The sequence below is a fragment of the Protomyctophum parallelum genome (genome assembly GCF_964188405.1).
Source record: "Protomyctophum parallelum genome assembly, chromosome: 2".
NCBI lineage: Eukaryota > Metazoa > Chordata > Actinopteri > Myctophiformes > Myctophidae > Protomyctophum > Protomyctophum parallelum.
This window is the reverse complement of record NC_139699.1, coordinates 31,470,180-31,492,753: the sequence shown is the minus strand read 5'-3', so window position 1 is coordinate 31,492,753 and position 22,574 is coordinate 31,470,180. Positions and strand designations below refer to the sequence as shown.

At 44.9% G+C, this 22,574-nt stretch overlaps 1 protein-coding gene across 2 annotated transcripts in view; it reads left to right on the top strand.

The window, feature by feature from the left end:
• dmxl2 (Dmx-like 2) overlaps positions 1 to 22,574 on the top strand; it is a 66,643-nt gene that overhangs the window by 22,044 nt on the left and 22,025 nt on the right. Inside the window, exons 17-39 of one of the 2 annotated variants that reach the window (XM_083759799.1) lie at positions 4,354 to 4,462; positions 5,015 to 5,134; positions 5,278 to 5,508; positions 7,048 to 7,331; positions 7,514 to 7,680; positions 7,774 to 8,425; positions 9,063 to 9,383; positions 9,713 to 9,832; positions 10,927 to 11,062; positions 12,500 to 12,610; positions 12,835 to 13,004; positions 13,096 to 13,193; positions 13,332 to 13,497; positions 14,031 to 14,295; positions 14,464 to 14,669; positions 14,811 to 15,218; positions 15,310 to 15,492; positions 15,591 to 15,893; positions 16,183 to 16,374; positions 16,520 to 16,596; positions 17,187 to 17,317; positions 20,229 to 20,474; positions 20,994 to 21,176. In XM_083759799.1, coding sequence (XP_083615925.1) covers positions 4,354 to 4,462; positions 5,015 to 5,134; positions 5,278 to 5,508; positions 7,048 to 7,331; positions 7,514 to 7,680; positions 7,774 to 8,425; positions 9,063 to 9,383; positions 9,713 to 9,832; positions 10,927 to 11,062; positions 12,500 to 12,610; positions 12,835 to 13,004; positions 13,096 to 13,193; positions 13,332 to 13,497; positions 14,031 to 14,295; positions 14,464 to 14,669; positions 14,811 to 15,218; positions 15,310 to 15,492; positions 15,591 to 15,893; positions 16,183 to 16,374; positions 16,520 to 16,596; positions 17,187 to 17,317; positions 20,229 to 20,474; positions 20,994 to 21,176 — 4,879 coding nt within the window. The remainder of the gene's footprint in view (positions 1 to 4,353; positions 4,463 to 5,014; positions 5,135 to 5,277; positions 5,509 to 7,047; positions 7,332 to 7,513; positions 7,681 to 7,773; positions 8,426 to 9,062; positions 9,384 to 9,712; positions 9,833 to 10,926; positions 11,063 to 12,499; positions 12,611 to 12,834; positions 13,005 to 13,095; positions 13,194 to 13,331; positions 13,498 to 14,030; positions 14,296 to 14,463; positions 14,670 to 14,810; positions 15,219 to 15,309; positions 15,493 to 15,590; positions 15,894 to 16,182; positions 16,375 to 16,519; positions 16,597 to 17,186; positions 17,318 to 20,228; positions 20,475 to 20,993; positions 21,177 to 22,574) is intronic. The other variant, XM_083759800.1, reaches the window with a different exon arrangement.

Genomic DNA, 22,574 nt, shown 5'->3' with positions numbered 1-22,574 from the left:
ACCCTTCCCTAACTTAGTTCTATCTAATCTGTGGTATACAGCCCCTTATCGGACTTTTTGAATAATCGAACAATGTATAACTCATAAATATAAGCCTAGCCTATTTTTAATAAGCCTAGCTTATTCCGGCTTGATCATATTCTGACCATGTAAACAGGTTATCCTAGTACAGTATGTTTTACATTTAACTCACACAATAGTAGTCATAATCACTATTATTTTCTTGTCCTGATGTCAGTGTCTTTCCCTTATTTATTTTACTTATTTAAATTGCATCGCTCTTACTAATGAGCATTTGCCTGTCATAGACATGCACAGAGCAAGTTCAGTCAGGGAACCTCAGTCAGCGCGCTGGCCGTTAATTGGACCACTGCAGCATCAGGCTCTCATCCACATGATTCACTCAGCCAATCACAGCTCACCCAATCTCTCATACCGGCTATTTTTAACCGAAGGTTTTGCATTCATCCTCCTTCTTGCTCGCTTACTGTTGTTGTATCAGCGTGCTGCTGTCATACAACCTGCTCACCCACCTTTCGTTTTGGATCTACTGTTTAGGTACGGGGGTTTCAGAGTCCCTATGGTCGGGACTGATGCGCTTGACCTGAGTACCTAAAAAAACAGATCCAATACATCGCCAAACCATAACAGATATATTGCATTGATTATCTTACATCAATAAATATATATATTACATCCTCCTTGAGTTGTCTGACTGAACTGTATTGAAGTTCCGCTTCTGTGACACACATTACACTAATACTATTCAAATCACTTGTTATTTAACAAAACTATGCCTCAATATACTGTACTTATCCTAATTAATTCTCTAACCGATCCAATACAATGTAGGGTTTGACTGATTTTACACTGTTCCATTTCTACAGATTCCCAACATGACCTATATGACTGCAGTAGAATCTTAACTGCCATCTTCTTATTTGAGTGAGCGTCGTACTGCACACACATATGATCTATTTCTTATTTAGGACTGTACTATTGAACTCTGACCAATTCAGTTCAGTGGCCTTGTGGTTAGAGTGTCCATGCTGAAACTGAGAGGTCGGGGTTCAATCCCCGGCCGGGTCATACCAAACGACACACTAGCGTCATGTCCAGGGGGTGTACTTGTACATCAGATGCCTCACGCTACAGAAGGAGTTAGGCTCCCGCCCCTCTGGCCTCATGGCTCAGCAAGGCTAGCTCTAAGCAGCTGATTATAGTATTGTGGCTTGACCATGTCGTAAAATCATTAACACTCAGGAGGAGGGGTTTTTTTTCTCCACTATTAACCATGTCAGATGACCTCAGATAAGTGCCGACAGCTGGAACCTTAGTTCCCTGTTAAGACAAGTTTACGTCCTGTCACTCACAGCAACCACAACCTACTGTTTTCCATAGCAGCTACAACTACACAAACGCAACTCTACTCACTCACTATCATTTTGATCCCAATGTACACCTGTCGGCTTCACCTCATCCCTCCATCACTGCAGAGAAACACAATCAGTCACAAAAATAGCTTCCTTTGCACTCAGCTGTCACAAGCAGGTTGGTTCGAATCGTACTCCCAGTTTTTCAGCGATTCCCAGTCCGCCAGTGTTTTCCATCTCACAATGTCAGTTCATCAATGTCCATTTAGTGACCAATGTTCAATGTTCAGTACGTTTATGCTGTATCAACCCTCCTCATACTGGAAAAAAAACAAAACCAGTAGGTTGGATTTGATCGTGGTATCCTCTTCTCAACGGAACAGGATGAAGCTTTGTTGACAGTTGTACATTTATCTTTCCATAATATTGCAATCCTTTGCATACTAAATTTTGCAATTTGTAGTTGTAGCTGTTATGTCCCCTCCCGTATTTTAACTTTTGGGTTCCTGTCCTTCAAATAATCTCATAATACTGTTACATGCTCATTAAATGTAGTTTTTCATGTCGGCATATCTGGTTTATTCATCTCTGCATTCACTAACTAGTGATTGTGACTCTGAGAGGGCACATGCGTTCTACAACAACAAGACCCTCCCAACTGGCAGTGTTGCCAGATTTTGGAAGAGAAACAAGCAGCCATGTCTATGGAAACAAGCCCAAAAGAAGCCTGACTAGGCTATTATAATACAAGCCCAAAAACGCTTATAATAAGCGGACACGGCAGCACCCAACTGCTCCGTCTCTGTGACAGTGGGGTTGACAGTGAGAGAGACGCTGTGAGCACTGATTTTCTTCCTATATAGACCACCAGCTGTTTCTTCCTGTTGACTATTTCAACTAACCACTACTACCCCCCCTCTGGGGTCACTGGGACAATCACCAGCTGGGAGATATGGCCGAGGCCGACGCCTGGGGGCACATACCGGTGCATGTCGATTTGAACCATAGTTACTTTTGGACGAGACTGCATGTGGAACCAAGACAGTTCTTGTCTATATGCCACCAAAGATGAAGAAACTTTGACCAGCTGTAGCAGCTGAAAACTGCTTTGAGTAGTATGCAACTGGTCTCATCTGTCACCCTGTTGCTGTAACAATACAGCACTATAGCCTAACCTTATCCTTCCATCCGCACTTCTTTAACCTCCTATTTTTACCAAGGCAGAGGTATTTATAATTCGGCCCACATGCTTTTATCTTAAACCTCAACCAGTTTGACATTAACAACATACTATTATCTGTCACTATTGCTTTTCCTTTTCTCAATCAACAACATACTATTATTCTCAATCTGACATGTCCACAATTTCTTACACAGTCCAATATATTTTTTTGAATCTTCAAAATATCCTTGCATGAAACTGAATATTTCTCTTGGACAATGTCCACTGGGATTTACTCCTGTCTCATCATATCCACTAAATAGTGGATATAGACACTAGACACTAACCTTTCACACAGTCACACTGTGACACACTCATGCTGTGTCTCCTCTCAGTCACAGACATGCATACTCATTTGCATACTGTCCCCACAGAATGAGTATAACTCACTTCAAGGGAAACATTCAATACTGTCTCTCTCACACCATCCACACAGGAAAGTGTAAAATAAAGAAATTAGAAACCTATTGACAGTATCAATCTGTAACTCAAAAACAAACAACCATAAAAAAATGCCTCTATTTTATTTTTAGACTAGCAAGTTGTCAAGTCACTGACTTCCTGCATACACTCCACAGGTGTCAAATGCACTCAATCACTCCCTAATTTACATTTAAGCAACTGTTTTGTCACAGAATCAAATTACCCATGCAGCTATATTGTTTTTGACTAAGATAAAAACCTGTAGGCTTAACAATCCACATTAACCTATACCTAATTTTACAAAGGATATGAAATGTCCTAAATGTGACCATTTACAATGAGAAATATATCTCATCTACCTCCTAAATTTAGCTTGAACCTTCTAATTTTATCCTGGACCCCAAATGAAAGCCAATTCAATTTTAAACCTCCCCTGAGGCTCTACCACATACGCTCTCAATCCGGAGCGATTTACAAGAATACCCATAACATACTCATACAACACGTCACGTATTTTCTCTTAAACTAACTTACAATATTAATCAGGGCATGGCCTGCCTGGGGAATTTAGATTACATTTTGTTTTTCTACATAAAACAATCCTAAACTTTGTGACAACTCCCCTTGCAGGGAGCCATATAGACTGCCATCATGCCAGGTTAAGGAGGAAGAAAAATAAATAGTCCTAATTCAGACATTCCACTGCTCATTTGAGGTTAAATTGTACTGGAATCTGTGGACATATGCTCAAAACCAAATCACAACAATGAATAATGAGGCAACACAAGAAGTCTGAGTTATAGAGTATAGAGATTTTACTCGAGCAAGGAGACAAGACTTACATGAACCAACCCCATGTATGGAAACCCCAGTCTGACTCACAGATTGACAACCAACGACAGCTTTTATAGCTCTTCTCTTCTCCCACACGACAACCCCCAACATAGCCACAAGGCATTCACCACATGGGCAGTGACGTCATAAAACACTTGGAGTATTCTTACAATGTTTATCTCTAAACTTCCACGACAAACCTTCCCTGTGTTTCTTCACTAGTCCTATCCAGAAGAACACAGTTTGCCAGCGGCCACTGCTACAGAGCTGACAATGTGGTTATATCTTCCCTTCTCTGGAATCCTGCCTCAAAGCAGACCAGAGGTAGAAAACTGTCGTTCCCTGATGTCATCGCTAGGGACACATGCATCAGTAAGCAGGAACTGGGGATGGCAATGAAGGACCTCGACCTTCATTGCCAGGTCGACCGCGGTCGAAAAATGATGATGATGATGATGAAGTAAACCTGTTGTATTGTGTTTGTTTGCTTTGTGGTTCCAGTGTGGCTCCAACACCCAGCTGCTGCATGTGTTCCAGGAGGACTTCATCCTGGGTTATAAGCCTCAGGAGGAACCAGAGCTGTACACAGCGTCCTTCCCTTCCACCGAGGGTAGCACACACTTTACTATTACACAGTCAATTCCTCCGTGACCCTTACGGGTACAGCTTTACTGGGTTTTACTTTCTGCTCTCTGTAGATAGTTTCAAACGGACAATAGCAGTGAATATTCAACACATATGAACCTCCATTCTGTTTCCTGGATGCCAAAAATTGTTGGTCAGCTGTTAAGTTAGCTAGCTATAGTTAATTGTGTTGAGGGATTCTTTCTCCCTGATCTGTCTGTCTTTGGCTAACACTATTATGCTAAACTGGTTGGTGATAGCTAATGCAGTTAGCTAATTATTATTACTGATGGATAGCCAGCCGGATGTGTCCATGGTTCTTGAGCTACATCCTACAGTAGCGACATCAGAGCATGTGAATGAAACCATCTATATTCTATAACCAGTCCCTATTAATCTGCATGCTATCTAATGGACTGGTAAGCGAAAGGTTAACAAATTAGGCGTTTGTTGCATTTTCAGAAACATCCTTATGTTTAAGGATTCTTTCAGGATTGTACAAGCAATTGTGAGTCTGAATGTTTTTGCTCTCCTCCAGACTACATCCCTCCCCCATTCTCTGAGAAGTTCTTCCTGGTTGTGATAGAGAAGGATCTCAACAAGAACTCTGTCCTACAGATGTGGCACCTCCATCTCAAGTCTGTCCATGCCTGCATGGGTGAGTGGAGAATATAATTATTTAAATCACGTGTTCTTAACAGATCATTGTGAGCACTAATGCAAATGGTTGGATGTTTTTACGGTTTGTTTTTTAAGTTTGAGATTCTGTTGAACTAACTAACTCTGTCCCCGTGTTTGCAGATGAGCCGAGTCCAGACTACAGCTTCCAGAGCCAGCTCATGGTACCCAATCAGGCACTGAACGCTGACTCCTCCCCAGAGACCTCCCCCATGCCCTCCCCCATGCCCCGATCGTCTTCCACAGCCAACCTGCAGTCAGCCAGCAAGCTGATCCTCAGCTCCAAGCTGGTGTACAGCAAGAGGCTCGACCTGCCCCACGGAGTGGAGGTCACCCGGGCCACTCCCTCTGCAGGTACCAATAGGCAAACACTATTTCACACTAGGCTGGGCTGAGTAGTGGGTGTGCTAGATTTTGGGTTGTCAATATGTATTCATTACTATTGACTATTGTCATTTGGCATGATCACATTGACACACATATCTAACATATTAATGCTCTAGTTGTATTGCTTTACACTTACATCTGTAACCAACCTAGGTGTTTTTGTTGTTTTTTTCTTGAGGGGCACTAGTCCCTCCTATATTCAGCTAGTGGTGTAGATTTTCGTCTTACACAAACATTAAATGACCATTGACATCATATGTGTCTGAGCAAATCGGCTATTTTTGTTCTACACATTGACAATGAATGGACAATTATAAGTATAGTGTCTGGGCTCCACCGGAGTCAGGGAATGTTCCCTTTTTAATCAATGGGTGGTTCCACTGCCCGCGTTGCGTAGCGTGACTGCATTAAAATTGCCCCGGTTCGTTTTTTGATGCACGCGACGGAGACGCAACACGCCCGGTGGAGCCCCACCGTTAGTGTCTATTTTTGTCCTACACAAAATAGTGCTCCTATGATTATTTGTGTTTTTATCTCCGACTTGTGTTTCGTGTACTTTTATTTCTGTCTCTTTGATATTTTCTGTAAAGCACTTTGAGATCCAATCCAATAGTAAGAGAAATCTATGAAAATCTGGGAACTAAATCGTTACCAAGAAATTTCTTCACCAATGTGTTTCTAAATGTGTCTAATAACATGTACTAAAAGTTTGAAATTCAACTCCTGTGAGTTATTAGCATAATATGTGACCATACCCATAACATCCTATATAAGGCCAAAAAGTCAAAATTTCATCATTCTTTAAGTAGCATGTGACATATGAAACTAGGGGTTTTTCATGATTCTGAATCCATTCCAAGCATTAGTTTTGCACAAAAAACACTCCTTGGGCTAAATTAGGCCATATCCACTTGACCAAATGTGCTGACCTCATCACGTTTGTGATTACGGCTATGGCCGTTTTCCTCCCAAGGAGTGTTTTTTGTGCAAAACTAATGCTTGGAATGGATTCAGAATCATGAAAACCCCCTATTTTCATGTCACATGCTACTGAAAGAATGATGAAATTTGGACTTTTTTTCTTTATATAAGATGTTATGGGTATGGTCACATATTATGCTAATAACTCAATTTCCCCCGGGAGTTGAATTTCAAACTTTTAGTACATGTTATTAGACACCTTTAGAAACACATTGGTGAAGAAATTTCTTGGTAACAATTTAGTTCCCAGATTGGTCAAATACCTGATAAAATGCCCTTACTACAACTTTATGTATAGAACACATTTAAAAACAGCAGAGTTGACCAGTGTACCAATTTAAGCCTAATACAGATGATTTGTAACCTTTAGGTGGCGGCAGGATTTGCTTAGGATTTATTTCCCCAATATCAATTGCATACAATTTAGGCATGTACTGTACCTTATCCAGAACCACTTACAAAGTGAAAGGTCAGAATGAGTAGAGTAATGAGTAAACAAACACCCTCTTATCTCATTTATTCTAGGACACCTGAGTTCCTCCTCCATCTACCCAGTGTGTCTGGCACCTTACCTGATTGTCACCACCTGCTCGGACTCCCGCGTCCGCTTTTGGCGCTGTGCCGTGGACGGTGACGAGGGGGAGGAGGGCAGAGAGGACGGGCGGGCGTACCGCTGGGAGCCCTGGGCGCTGCTTAACGAGGAGGAGGACAACAACAGTGCGGTGTGTGTGTCGGGACGTCCCGTAGCGGTGTCCTGCTCCTACATCGGCCGGCTGGCGGTGGCCTTCAAACAGCCATGGCAGGGACAGGTTGGCTATGGCTTCTGGATTCATTTCTATGCAGTACAGATGGATTTCTTTGTTATTCCCTTGATCCGATATTTCATTGGAGTTGACTCTCAATTTGCTTCATCGGATCAAGGGTTGAAGTGAGCCGGTATGTTTCTATATATCCTTTTCTTAATTCATTCCATTCCGTCCTCCTGTGCCAGGTTTCTAGAGGGGACTTCTCCATGCACGTGTCCATCTATGAGTGTGAGTCTACCGGCGGTTCTGAGTGGGTGTTGGAGCAGACCCTCCACTTGGATGACTTCACCAGACCCTCCTCCACTCTGGATCCCACAGTCAGCGTTGACTCCAACCTGTTTGTCTACAGCAGGTCAGTACACAAAACGCTAACATTGTTTGTTGCGGATATCAAAGGGTTGATGTCATGATCTTACAAATAATCCTCTCTCCGTCTTCATCTCAGATCTGACTTGTACATGAGCAGAGACCACAGTTCTCCCAACATCAAGCACTATGTCCACTTGGACTGGCTGTCCAAGGAAGACGGCTCTCACATCCTGACCGTGGGCATCGGATCCAACATCCTCATGTACGGCCGCATCTCTGGCATGGTCAACGAGCAGACCAGCAGCAAGGAAGGCGTGGCGGTCATCACCCTGCCTCTAGGGGGCAGCATCAAACAAGGCATTCGCTCGCGCTGGATCCTGCTCAGGTCCGTGGACCTGGTGTCCTCGGTGGACGGCACGCCGTCGTTGCCCGTCTCCCTGTCCTGGGTGCGGGACGGCATCCTGGTGGTGGGCATGGACTGCGAGATGCATGTGTACGCCCAGTGGCGCCAGGACAGAAAGCCTGGCGAAGGAGATGACGCCAGTCTGTCTTCTGGCGACGTCGTTGGCCAGACCGTAGCTCTTCCTGCATTTGAAGGAAGAGCCCGGTCTAAGAGTGTGTACGAAGGGAGCGCCGGTGCACCAGTAGACGAGGCTCTTCGTGCCCCAGCAGGACTGCAGGAAGGGGGGCTCTTTGAGGCGGCTCACTCCCTATCGCCCACTCTCCCCCAGTACCATCCCACACAGCTGCTGGAGCTCATGGACCTGGGCAAGGTTCGCCGCGCCAAGGTACTTCTGCTTCAGTTCCGTTTCTCTCAGGGGGCACGGTGGCACAGTCGCCTCACAGCTGGTGTGCTGTCGCCTCACAGCTAGAAGGTCCTGAGTTCGATTACTGCTTGGGACGCGGTGGGCGATGGTTCATGTTCATACCCGAGGCGGGGTTGGCGAAAGGGCCTTTCTGTGTGGAGTTTGCATGTTCTCCCTGTGTCCAAAAACATGCTGTAATCCTGGTCTCTAAACTACCTCCCCCTGGCCCCTGATGGAGGGGAAAGGACAACATGTTAGAATAACGTGTTCCTTCCTCGTGCTACGCCCAGCCAGGGAACCCCCCCCCCCCCCCCCGTCAGGTGAAAAGAAGCAGCTTGGACTCCTCATGCATAAAAGGAAGCAAGAGGTCAGTCCACTGCCCCCGCCCCCCAGGTTGGCAGAGGAAATGTAGTGCCCAGGATTACATTAGAATAGATAATTGACACTGGGTGAAAAAATGGGTTGCAAAATCGTGGGATACAAATTTAAAGCAAAAAAAAAAGAAAAGTTCTATTCTCTCAATTGAACATTAATAACACAAATTAATTGTTTGTTCTTAGTTAAGAAATTATAAACCGATTTATCACATCTTTTGCTTTTCTCACGTGCATCTACCAAGGCTATCTTGTCGCACCTGGTCAAGTGCATCGCCGGGGAGGTTGCTGTGGTGAGAGACGTGGAGGCGGGCGAGGGAGGATCCAGGAGACACTTGTCCAGGACCATCAGTGTGACTGGCAGCACGGCCAAAGACACCATCGTGGCAGGCCGCGACGGTGGCAGGGACTACACAGAGATCAAATCCATCCCTCCCCTGCCCCTCTACGCCCTGCTGTCCGCTGATCTGGACACCTCCTACAAGGGACCGGAGGAAGCTGCCAAGGGGGCGGAGGTTGACGGGGTGCAGAAGAACGCAGAGGACCAATATAATGACCTCTTCCAGGTAGGTAGAACCGAAGATTTAGACTAGAGCATAACGTGGATTAGAATTTGACTATGTCGAAGAGTGCAGAGTAAAATACAACCTACTAGATGTAATACAATGGAAGCCATTAGAATAATACAGTATTTAATCCAAAAAAATGACAATGCAGTAATCCGCACAACCTCCTGTTTTCACATTATGTATCACTGACATTCATTCACCAGTGCACCCTTCCAAATTTCAATATTATTGTTGAGGTGCACACCCAGCACTCACTCAAATAGACTTATACCGTTTTACGGTTGAATATAAAGTCCTCAAAACATCTCAATATGCCTGTGTTATAGGTGCAAGCAGTGACCACAGATGATTTTGTGAGCTTTGCTACTGAGAAACCAGAGAAGAAATCACGGTTCATCAACCTCTCCCAGTATGGCCCCACTTACTTTGGACCAGAACATGCACAGGTATGGACACAGTTCAGTCAAGGGCTTCATCCCAATGTTGTACGCACAAAGAATGTCCTGTCCTAACCTATCATTTTGTTCTAAATGAAATATGTCACATGTCAATAAATTAGAACAAAGAAAACTGTGGTTCTAAAAGAACAGACGAAAGATGAGTCTACATAATCATCATGTGGGTGTCTTGTGTGTGTGTGGACTTCAAAAAGTGCATTTTTCCTTCAGATGACTGACATTCTTCTGACATACAATACATTAGATAGGTTACAGCTAAAGAAAAAGTACATTACATGTGCTTGTCTGTCCATCACGTATTCCTAACCTCTCTCTCTCTCCATCTATCTCTCTTTCTCTTTCACACTCACACACACACACAGGTGCAGAGGAAAGAAAAAAAAGATCAGCATTCCTTCCATGTCATTTTATGTAGGCTATTGAAATGTGGTAATTCCGCTTAAAAGTGTACTTACCAGGAATTGAAAGATAATAAGATTCCCATACCCACATTGAAAGATAATATGATTCCCATACCCACATTGAAAGATAATATGATTCCCATACCCACATTGAAAGATAATACGATTCCCATACCCACTAACAGGTGCTGATCTAATGATGAAGTCCAAACACAACGCAGGGGTGCCCGCTGGCCTAGCGGTCCAGTCGCATACCACATATAGGTTTCCTGTCTCTCTTCACTGTGTGCTATCAATAAAGTTTATTAAAAACATGGTCCAATAACTATACGAACACAGCTGTTAAATATGTACCATATGAGAGATGGCAGAATTGTTTCTTCGCTCCAGGGGTAGGGGTCAGGATGTACTTGTAAGCTTGTCAAAGACATCTATATCAATAATGCAGGTCCTTTATGCTCCGTGACCAGCCACTGGTGGTTTTTGTAACCTTTTCACTTCAAAACAAATATTTATAGTTGTTTTAGCTTACTTGGTATATCTGCTAGGGATTGTCATCAAAACCAAACCACTTAACCCCTTTTTTAGAGATTTTCCTGAAAAATAAAATAAAATGACCCCCACTCCCCTCCCCCAATGTCTTACATTCAGGCTAATAACAATTCCCTTGTCTCTGTTCAGGTGTTGTCCAGTCACCTCATGCACTCTAGCCTTCCAGGGTTGACCAGACTGGAGCAGATGTTCCTGGTGGCCCTGGCTGATACCGTGGCAACCACCAGCGCCGAGGTCACTAGCTCAACTGACCAGCAGTACTCAGGTGAGCATGGGCTAATTGTGCGTCCGTCCGTCCGTCCGTCCGACCGGTGCCCGTTGGGCAGTGGTCTACTTGGAACAATGCAAGTTGAAAATGGATGCCCCAGCCTGTTATTATGTCGGTGCCCCTTTTATGGCCATGTATGGAGTTCTTTGTCAGGCATGCCCAAATATGGAGTCTATGCTGAAAGATGTCAGAATATCATTGTGATGCATGTCAGAACAAATGGTGTGATGTCAGAACAAGACAGCTCCATATATGGATGGTGATCAAGTCCAGAAAGTTGGTGGGCCGAACGAATACACACAGATAGATTATCTAGCGTAGTAGCGATATCTATAAACCTAGAGAGAGAGAGATATCAATCATTTTATAGCGATCATAATCTGTGTTTTGATGCATGCTTGCCGATCTCTGAGGCAACGACCAATCTCTCGAATGAACAGTTTTGTACCCCGACTAAGCTCGGCTTAAGGGAGAAATGATCAATCGCTTTGTACTGGTACGTTTAACAACTTTTTGATCTGTAATCATAGTTGATGCAGACACTTGGTAATCCACATGGCAGTAGAAAACATTTAGCCTCCCGAAAAAAGTTAACTATATTTACTGTAGTTCCAACACTGTCTCATTCACCGTGGCAGGCTGTCTGCCTGCTTCGCTGGCCGAGCAGACTAGGTACTGCCGACAGCTGCTCTTCAGTGCGCATGTGTTACTGTACATTTTCCCCCTAAAAGATAACCTGATGGTCTACCAGGTTATTCCCAATAAAATGTCTTTAATTGCATTTGAAGACAGAGTACTGTATTTTGTTTCTTTCTATTCAGTACGTTTGGTGTTCTCCTATGCACCGGTTTCTTTCTCGAAATGTACGGTGTATATATGCTCAAAATATCTGAAGAAACATAATATTAACGTGTGTGTGTGTGTGTGTGTGTAATAGCTCCGTACACATGAATCAATATTGTGCATTGCCGTATTGCAGCGCCTGAATGTCTATGAGCCCTTAGCAAGAGATGATAGTGTATTAACGAAAGGTTATCAGAATAAAAGCTGATTGCGTGTTCTTTGGTACAGTATGTGGTCATATAATCCCACAGCCATCAATCAATTTGTGCTAACCTCAAGTCCTCAACACCATTGTTTATCCTACTATGTTGAAACATACATATTTATCTTTGTCTTTTTTTCCCCCCACAACATTTTTCTGCTCTATTTATTTAGTCTTTTGAGAGGCAGATTGTTCCAGTGCTAAGTAAGCATGAAGTGGGTAGGAAGGTTCAGGGACAGGCAGACATTGTCTGGCCAGATGGTGCCTGAACTTCACTGACACTAGATTTCTAAAGGCCTTTTTTACTGCACACATGTAGACAAATATTGCTATTCCATTGTTTGTTTGTTTTAAATAAATGCAGTTCTCTGTTGCATGTGTGTGTGTAGGTGGCGAGGCTCTAGATGAGTGTGGGTTGAGGTACCTGTTGGCCATGCGACTACACACCTGTCTGCTCACCTCTCTTCCACCCCTGTACCGCATGCAGCTCATCCACCAGGGTAACACACACACACACACACACACACACACACACACACACACACACACACACACACACACACCAAATATAAGCTCTGACATTAACACAGTACTGTGCTCTAATAACATTATAATACTTGTCATAGTTTGTGAGTCATGATTTCATATTCCAGGGAAGTGACCCTGAAGAATGACTCAAGACTCCCTCCCTCTCTTCTCTCCTTCCCTCCCCCATCCCTGACAGGCCTGTCAACATGTCACTTTGCGTGGGCCTTCCACTCTGAGGCAGAGGAGGAGATGTTGAACATGATCCCAGCCATGCAAAGAGGAAACCCTCAGTGGTCTGAGCTCAGAGCTGTGGGGGTGGGCTGGTGGATCCGCAACATCAACACACTGCGCAAGATGGTGGAGAAGGTACTGGGCGGTGGAAGCGGTTAAGAGTTTTCCAGTGTCACCCACCGATTGGTTAACAGGTTGTCTAATGGCTGTTACTGTGTGTTTTTAGGTGGGTAAAGCTGCGTTCCAGAGAAATAACGACCCATTAGACGGTGCTCTGTTCTTCCTGGCCATGAAAAAGAAGGCTGTCCTCTGGGGCCTGTTTAGGTGGGTAAACTATTCAAGCTCTCGCACACAACATTTGTGAATTTGGTTATTATTTGGGGATTTATTTTATTTTTATTACTTTAATGGAATACATCTTTTGGATTTCAAACGCCCTAATGTTTGGTTTGCCTCCTGCAGGTCCCAGCATGATGAAAAGATGACTGCATTTTTCAAGAATAACTTCACTGAAGACCGTTGGCGAAAGGCAGCTCTGAAAAATGCCTTCTCCCTGCTGGGAAAGCAGCGCTTTGAACAGTCTGCAGCATTCTTCCTGTTGGCTGGGTCGCTCAAAGATGCCATAGAGGTGCGTGCACACACACACACACACACACACACACACACACACACACACACACACACACAGATTTACTTTACTGTACACAAACCAACACAAGTATTTCATCTGTGTTTTTGAATGTCCTAAAAATTAAGGTGTAATCATTTACACTTTTACAGTTCTGTTCTGTGAGCTGGATATTCTCTAATCCTTTAAACCACATGAGTCTAAACCTGACAGATGAGGCATGTAGATAGCTTATGTAATCTACCTTGCTCTGGGTTTGCCTCACCACACGGTGAAGAGAGAGATTTAAATTAAGCACATATGGATTTTCCTGTGAGCTCCACTAGTGCATAAAGGCTCTTACATAAGTCCTTTGAACCAAGAAACGATGCATAAAGATGTAGAATTAATGTGTCAGGCCGGTATATTATTTATATTATTGTCAGCCCGGTATATTGCATTACTATTTCACCATCCTAGGTTTTGCTTTCAGATGAATCACACGTTTGCAACCCCCCCACTCTCATTTCTGCTGTTTATTTGATGATGTCTAGGTGTTATTGGAGAAGATGGAAGACCTCCAGCTGGCCATGATAGTGGCCAGGCTGTACGAGGCCGACTTTGAGACCTCCTCCACCTCTCAGGGTCTCCTCTATGAGAAGGTCCTGGGCTGCAACAGGGACGGCAGTGGCTACCACTGCTCTAAGATCCATCCAGATCCCTTCCTCCGCAGCATCGGCTTCTGGATCATGAAGGACTACACCCAGGCCCTGGGCACGCTGCTGGAGCGCATCCCCAAAGAGGATGACGAGAACCCTGGTCAGATATAGAATCCTGTTTCCACCAGTATTATCTTACTGAGAACTGTATAAATCTACACATAATTAATCATAGTGTTGCGGGGAACCACAGTAAAAGAACAAAGCTATAGACATCCTAGTAGTGACGTCTGTTCTCCTCTGCCCCTGTTCCCTTCCTCATCCTTAGATGTGATGGTGAAGTCGTGCAACCCTGTTGTGTTCAGTTTCTACAACTATTTGAGGACACACCCCCTGATCATCCGCCGCCACTTAGCCATCCCAGAAGGCACCGTGACGGCAACCATCGGCCTCACCGCAGAGAGGAGCAACGCTGTTGAAATCAACCTGATAGAACGCAAGCTCTTCTTCACCACCGCCAATGCACATTTCAAGGTGGGCAGCGTTTAGAGTAGAAAATAAATAAAACAAGTTAAGCATATATCTAATATGCTTAACTTTTTAGCTTGATAAGATGTCTACAGGACATCTGTAATTAGACACTGTTGAAGGTTCACTCCTACTTATCTTTTGTAGGTCGGCTGCCCGGTCTTGGCATTGGAGGTGCTCTCCAAGATCCCCAAGGTGACCAAGATGTCTGGCTCCAGACCCCTCAGTAAAGGCTCGTCTCTGGCCAATATCAGCTCCGGCCACCCGCTGGAGAACGGCACCCAGGGAAGTGCAGTGGATTGGGCCACACCGACAGCCCCTACCCAAGCCTGGGGAGCTGACGATGGTGCAGGCGGACTGGAGTCACTGGACTGGAGCCAGCCTCTGGTCAAGGTGGAAGACGAGGGGCTTCAGTTGGACTGGGAAGCAGACAAGGAGGAGGACGAAGATGACGATGATGATGGAGGTCTGATTATGAAGAAATCAGAGTCTGAAACCGGAGCAGATCAGACCTCGGGGAGTGGCAAACCTGCACTGCAGAGGGATGACTCTCAGGTAGGAAACCACCTTTGTACATTGTGCTGTCATTATGGGCTTACTTAACCTAAAGAAGAAAACGAATACATATTATAACTTCCTCTGTCAGGGCGAGTCGGAGGTGGACGTCATAGCAGAGCAGTTGAAGTTCCGTGCCTGTCTGAAGATCTTGATGACGGAGCTGCGTACGCTGGCCACCGGCTACGAGGTGGACGGAGGGAAGCTCCGCTTCCAACTCTATAACTGGTTGGAGAAGGAAATAGGAGCCATGCACAAGATCTGCAACTACAAGGTGCACGTTAGTGACTGACGTTCAACGCTCTCTAAATGTAGACGTTCGCTTACATGTTGTTTTCTTGACGTGCCGCCGGTTCCTCTGTGACCCCGCAGGTGGAGGGTAAGGAGGAGGGCCAGGGCCAGGAACCAGAGCGCTGGCGCGAGCGCGGGGCATCGCTGGACATTCCCGATGACGCCCTGGAGCACATGGAGGCCGGCACCTACGAGCGCCACCAGATGGAACGCCGGCGTCTGCAGGCCAAGCAAGTGCACTCGGAGAGGAGGAAGGCATGGCTGAGGAAGAACCAGGCCCTGCTCAGGGTCTTTCTGTCCTACTGCAGTCTGCACGGGGCCAAGGGAGGGGGAGTCACCTCTGTACGCATGGAGCTCATCTTCCTGCTCCAAGAGAGCCAGCAGGTGATGACAATAATTAATAACATATTAACCGTACGGTACAGTAAGTGATTTATTTATTTCTGTTAAAATAAGTGTTAAATACAGTATATTCTCATAGTACATTTTCAGATCGAGATACACATTTTAAGCAATCAGGAACGGGAATTGGAAGTGATTGCACAAAGAAATTAGCAGAACATAATTTTAACTGAAACGCTATCAAATTGAAGCTGATAAATTCATTTGTTTGTTTAACCTGTATTTAGGGTGGATAAATGTTAACGTATTGTATTTGTATTTTTCTGTGTAGGAGACCACAGTGAAGCAGCTTCAGTCTCCCTTGCCCTTGCCCACCACCCTGCCCCTGCTGTCTGCCAGCATCGCTGCCACTAAGACGGTCATAGCCAATCCAGTGCTTCACCTTGGCAACCACATCCACGACATCCTCCACACCATCGTCCTCATGGAGCTACCGCCACACCCCATCATCCTGGACGACCGGGTCAGACCTCGTCTCAAGTGCAAAACATGTCAAATAAATACATCGACTTGCCCGGCGTTGCCAGGGTTAAGCGACACTTTGAGTGTGTTCAGGTATTGGCCGGATTGTTGAAATGTGTGTATCTTTCTGCACACCCACCCCTTAGGTGAATATGCTGCACACACTGGCTGCTTCTCTGTCTGCCTGCATCTACCAAGCCTTGTGTGACAGCCACAGTTACAGGTAAACACATGCATGCACACGCTCACATTTACATACACACACACATGTATTTCTACAAATAGCAATGCCTTGTATATCATGCTCACGGGTACAATAATAAAAGTACAATATTTGCTTCTGAGGTGTAGTGGAGTAGAAGTAAAAGTACAGAAACTTAGCTAAATGGCTAAAATCAATTTTTTGACAGCGGCCGTTGCTAGTCAACGCCTTTCTCAGCCCGTCCCAGACCTGTTTTGCTGTGCACGCAGCCATTCACTTGATGGTGTACGGGCCGACAAACGTCCTTATTTTCTCTGAATCTAAGCTGCCTCAGCCTAGACTGATCATAACGGCGACGTTCTGTCCTAATTTCTGACTTCGTCATGCATCTTGGTGAGAATATTAACGCTTCTAAAGAGATCAATTTCACGCAGGCGATGTAGTAATGGAGCATTATACCTCAACAGTTTTGGGGGGAAATGAAAGGTGGGTGTTTTCAGAGTAAAATCTCCTTCATCTGCTTTGCACTCTAGCGCCTTTTTATTCTGAAAAAATAATAATAATCCCAGGCACCATAATTAAGTGATGTACATTCCTGTGATGGTCCGCAGCATCCAGGCGGCGGCCAACCAGTTCACAGGGATGGTGTACCAGGGCCTGCTTCTCAGTGAGAGGAGACGACTCCGCACAGAGAGCATAGAGGAGCACGTCACCCCCTCTTCTGCTCCAGCACAGTGGCCAGGTAACCAATAATACCTCTGCTTGTTCCACCTTCTGTCTATGGTTTTCAACCAGTGGTCTGGGGACCGCCAGTGGTCCGTTCAGGGATTCCAGGTGGTTCCCCAGCTAAATAATGTAACCAAACCAAAGAGGTAACCAAATGGACCCTTATTAGATTTTTGACCTGAGATCAGATTCAAAAATTGTCTTCTAAATCCTGACAGTTTTCTGAAAAAGCTATGTTTCTATGTCAGTCGTTCTTCGATTTTTCAAAAATAGCAGACCTACAAGCTCGTAGCGCGCGCTATGAGCTTGTAGATCTGCTATTTTTCAATAGCTAAAGCATAACATAATGCTAACACCAAAAGTGGTTCCCGCTCAAAATGGGTTAACTGGTTGAGAGTGTAAAATGAAACCAAATGCGGGTCCTTTTGATTTCTATTTATGCTCTCAGGGTTAGATTATTGTTAAACATCTGCATTACTTAATTTACAAGAAGTCTACACAATAGGCCCTGCGGTAAGCCCCGCCCGCTCGCTCAGCTGCCTCGATACCGTTGTTAAGCAGGACAAACATCAGCGAACCTCCATTGAGGACCGTGTTATGTCGGCGTTTTTCCGAAGAGGAATAGAAGCATTCATATCAACAACATTCATACTATAATAACGCCATGGTGAAACGTTGCTGTTGGGCGTCCTGCAAGAGTGCTTCATAGGCACCCAGAACGTTTGGGGCATTTCTTTTTATTCCTTTCCCGTGGGTGCGCACAATGTTTACATTCTAGAGGAGGAAGCGGCGGTGGCGTCACTCGTTCACCCTCCCTGCTACTATCATACTAGTATTAACGTCAACCTTTACTAAACAATGGTTAAATCAATCGTCTAATAAACAACAAACAACATACCTTGGAGCAAATGGTGTGCTTTGTAACTTTCTAGTTGCTTGTGTTGGACGGCAGCCACATAACTGTCTTCAACCACAGGCTCCAGTCACGTCCCCTCCCACTGCGGTTCAGAAAAAAAAGAACTGCTTACCCCCTTCTGCATGCAAAAAGTGAAGGTCCGCTAATGGTCTAAACTATTTTATTTGCCGTTCCTAAATTCAAAATAGTTTAGACCATTAGCGGACCTTCACTTTTTGGATACAATGTGCAGAAAATGGTAAGCAGCGTTCTTTTTCTGAACCGCAGTGGGAGGGAACGTGACTGGAGGCTGGAGACCAACACAAGCAACTGAGCGTGGAGATTAGAAAGTTACAAAGCACACCATTTGCTCCAAGGTAAGTTGTTAGTTGTTTATTAGACGATTGATTTAAACATTGTTTAGTAAAAGTTGACGTTAATAGTATGATTTAGTAGCAGGGAGGGTGAATGAGTGACCGCCGCGTCCTCCACCTCCAGAATGTAAACATTGACATGTGCATGATGTGCGCACCCACGGGGAAAGGAATAAAAAGAAATGCCCCAAACGTTCTGGGTACTTATTAAGCACTGTTGCAGGACGCCCAACAGCAACGTTTCACCATGGCGTTATTATAGTATGAATGTTGTTGATATGAATGCTTCTATTCCTCTTCGGAAAAACGCCGACATAACACGGTCCTCAATGGAGGTTCGCTGATGTTTGTCCTGCTTAACAACGGTATCGAGGCAGCTGAGCGAGCGGGCGGGGCTTACCGCAGGGCCTATTAGACAATGTAGAAGAACCACAGACGAAAAACAGTCCAAATTTCGTTCTGACCCCTCCACGAAAAGGCCTCGTTGTCCTGAATCCTTATCTATCATTTATACATTATGGATCAATAGTGTGGTCTGTGGCATTTGTGGACAAGATATTCTAGATAAATATTCATACAGTAAATAAAAATATTCAAAATAGTCTTGATTCTGAAATGCTAAATCTCATAATGGTGGTCGGTGGCTCAAATGGCAAATGAATAATGGACCTTGATATGAAAAGGGTTGAAAACCACTGGTCTATGGGATCAGCAGCTTTGATTACTGAAGTCCCTCATTATGGCGCTATCATTCCACAAAGTAGATATTCTTTAAGTAGAAGACTGAAAAGCTTGTATTTGTCATTGTCAAGAAGGACGAGGCATACTTTTGAAACGTAATTTAGAAGAGAAAATGAGTGGCCCAGGCGGTGGCGTAACCGTCTGGGCACCTGACTGGTAATCCACTGTCTGTCCCTTAAAAAACAAAAAAAACAATAAAAAATATCTTTAAAAGAAAAAAAAATAAGAGAAAATGAGAAAGCAGGGGAAGGGAGAGGCAAGTGGAAGAGGGGCAGATGGTGTTCTATAATAAGAGCCCCGTAGCCCCTGGGAAGAAAACAGAAAAGCGCATTTAACCACACCATCATGTTAAATGCTCTATGTGAGTGGGGTCTACTCTGTAATGCAGAATAATAAAGTGTCCTATAATGTCATGGAAGCTTTATTGCAAAAAAACCCAACTAATCTTCCTCTTTACCAGTGTTGATTTCGTCGACTAAAACTAAGACAAAAAATGTTCGTCGACTACCTTTTTTCACTGACGAAAACTAAATGGAAACTAAATGAAAACTAAGCTATGATGACTAAAACTAAGACTAAATATACTGACAATTTCTTCAACAAATAAAAACTAGACTAAAATGTTAGGAAGGGACTAGTGGACAAGAGATCCAGTATAAGTCATTATACACTTGATTGCATCCTGAAAATAGCAGTAGATCGGCTATTTTGTGTAAAGTGTAAAATCAGTCATTACGACGGCATCAAGGCCCGCCAAAATACATTTAGTCGACTAAAACTAGACTAACACTAAAACATTCCAGGTGACTAAAATGTGACTGAAACTAAATGAAAACTATTCAAGAGACTACGTATATGACTAAAACTAAAATCAAAACTTGCTGCCAAAAACAACAGTGCTCTTTACCTGCACCCAGGTGTGTCGTCCCTCATCTCCTTGGTGGCGTCGGCCAGAGAGGAGGGCCAGCCCCGGCTCAACGTGCTGCTGTGTGAGGCCGTGGTGGCGGTCTACCTGTCCCTGCTCATCCACGGCCTGGGCACGCACAACAGCAACGAGCTCTTTCGCCTGGCCGCCCACCCGCTCAACAACCGCATGTGGGCGGCCATTTTCGGAGGAGGGGCCAAAGTCATCATCAAGCCCAAGAGGCCCGAGGCCCCGCCAGGTATGTACTCTGGTACCCTATCTTGCTTCTGTTGTTTGGTGTCATCGTGCCATTCTCGTCTCCATTCAGCCCTCTCACTTCGCTCTAGATATCGGATCCCTCTCTCTTCTCTCTAGATATTGGATCCCTGTCCAGTCTTACCTGTTCCTCAACTCTTATTCTTCTACTTCTTCACCCTTTTCCCTCTCTTCTCCTCCGTCCAACAACTCTCAACATCCTGACCGTTTGTTATCTTCTGAGGCATCTGTCTCATCTGAACACTGGTCCCGTGTGGATCCTCACCTGGTTCAATGGGCCATCCTCTTTTGTGTGAGCGTCGCCACGCTGTGCTGTGTGTAGTCTCCTGTGTGAACAGGGCCACGCTGTGTTGTGTGTAGTCTCCTGTGTGAGGAGGCTGTGCTGTGTGTAGTCTCCTGTGTGAGGAGACCACGCTGTGCTGTGTGTAGTCTCCTGTGTGAGGAGACCACGCTGTGCTGTGTGTAGTCTCCTGTGTGAGTGAGTGTACCCTCTGTGTCTCAGTGACTGCTGATTTTGAAGCATCCAGGGCCGGGCCAGAGGACGCTCAGGAGACAGGAAGGCCTGAGCAGAGCAGCCCCACCCTAAACCCCGCCCCTGCCATCACCCAGCCCCCCCAAAGACCCCCTCCCCCCGTCCGAGGGGGAGAGGGGTCTATTCCAGGGTCGCCGGCAACCAAGGCCAGCTGTGAGTAACGGAGCTGGTCGCTTGCAGTGGTCGTTTTGCAGGATTGCAGTGTTCTGAGTTTGCAGGATTGGATTGCTGGTTTGCAGGACTGTGCATGTTTAACTGTGCAGGTGTGTGTTGTGTTGCAGATGCTTGACTTACAGTAACTCCTCTCTCTTGTGCAGCTACTACTACTGAATGCCCTGTATGAAAACCTCTAGTGCACTACAAACCAACAGCTCTGTGTTCAATGTTCTGACAAGCCATCATGTGCCTTTTTGTGTGCGTGCTGTGGCGTGCGCGAGTGTGTGTAGTGTACGTGTGCATTGCATTGCATGCCTGTGTGTGTCCTGAATGCTCTCACCCTCATTGTGTGTCATCCCTGTTGTGCCACTGAAGCAGCAGCTAAGACTAGCGAGCAGATTTCAGTGACCAAGGCTGAGCAGCTCTCTGAGAATAACGCTGACCCTGACTCTGATACTATAACAGGTACTCTGTGAGTGGCTAGACTAACTGAAATAACAGAGTTATGGATGTGCCTGCGTATTTCTGTTTAGGCACTCAAAATAGCAACGGTATGTTGCTAAATGTGTATACCGTAGTCTTTTAACGATTAGATTGGTGTGGACTTGTTTAGCCATAATTCTCCTTCATGTAGGAAGGAAGGCAGAAAATACCACCACTCGTACCACCGCACTTTAGTATCTATAATCAAACCTGATACTAAAGTCGGGCAAAGCTATTTGCTATACACAATTTCTGAAAGCAGCCATTAGCACAAATTCACTGTAAGCAGCACGCTCAAAAGCTGAAAATAGACCATTAGGTACTGCACCAGGTAGTGCCAGAGCAGCGAACCGTTACCAAGTTTAGAGGTACAGTGGCGGGCGCAGCAGCTAATGTAGACTGTGTACACACACAATTCACAACAATTTGCATGAATACAGTTGTTTTGTTTAGAAAATATTATAATGCTGCTGGCAACAGGAGAAGCCAACCTGTGTTCAGCTGGTTAGTGTGCTTATGTTGGTGCTGACTGTTTTGAGCTGCTGTGTAGAGGAAATTGTATTGCCTGAGCTGAGTCTAGACTTTAGTTTCATACCATATTATAACAATGCTCGTCCATCTTCACCAGGCTCCGGACTGAAATGCTCCATTTGTTCACACTGTATTTGCACGGTATCTGTGGAGTAGGTACCGTAGATAACGGGCTGACATTAAGAGCTCACATCTCTGAGAGCTATTTATATATTCTGTTTATCTTCTAATTCTAAGCCTTCTGAAGGCGAGAGGGAGGTGTAAGGAGGTGGTAAAATGCCAGCCTTGTTCTAGGGATGCAAATGTTAACGTATCTGAACATTGCAGATGCAATGCAGGCACATGTGCACACCTAAACACACACACACATTTTGGCCATAT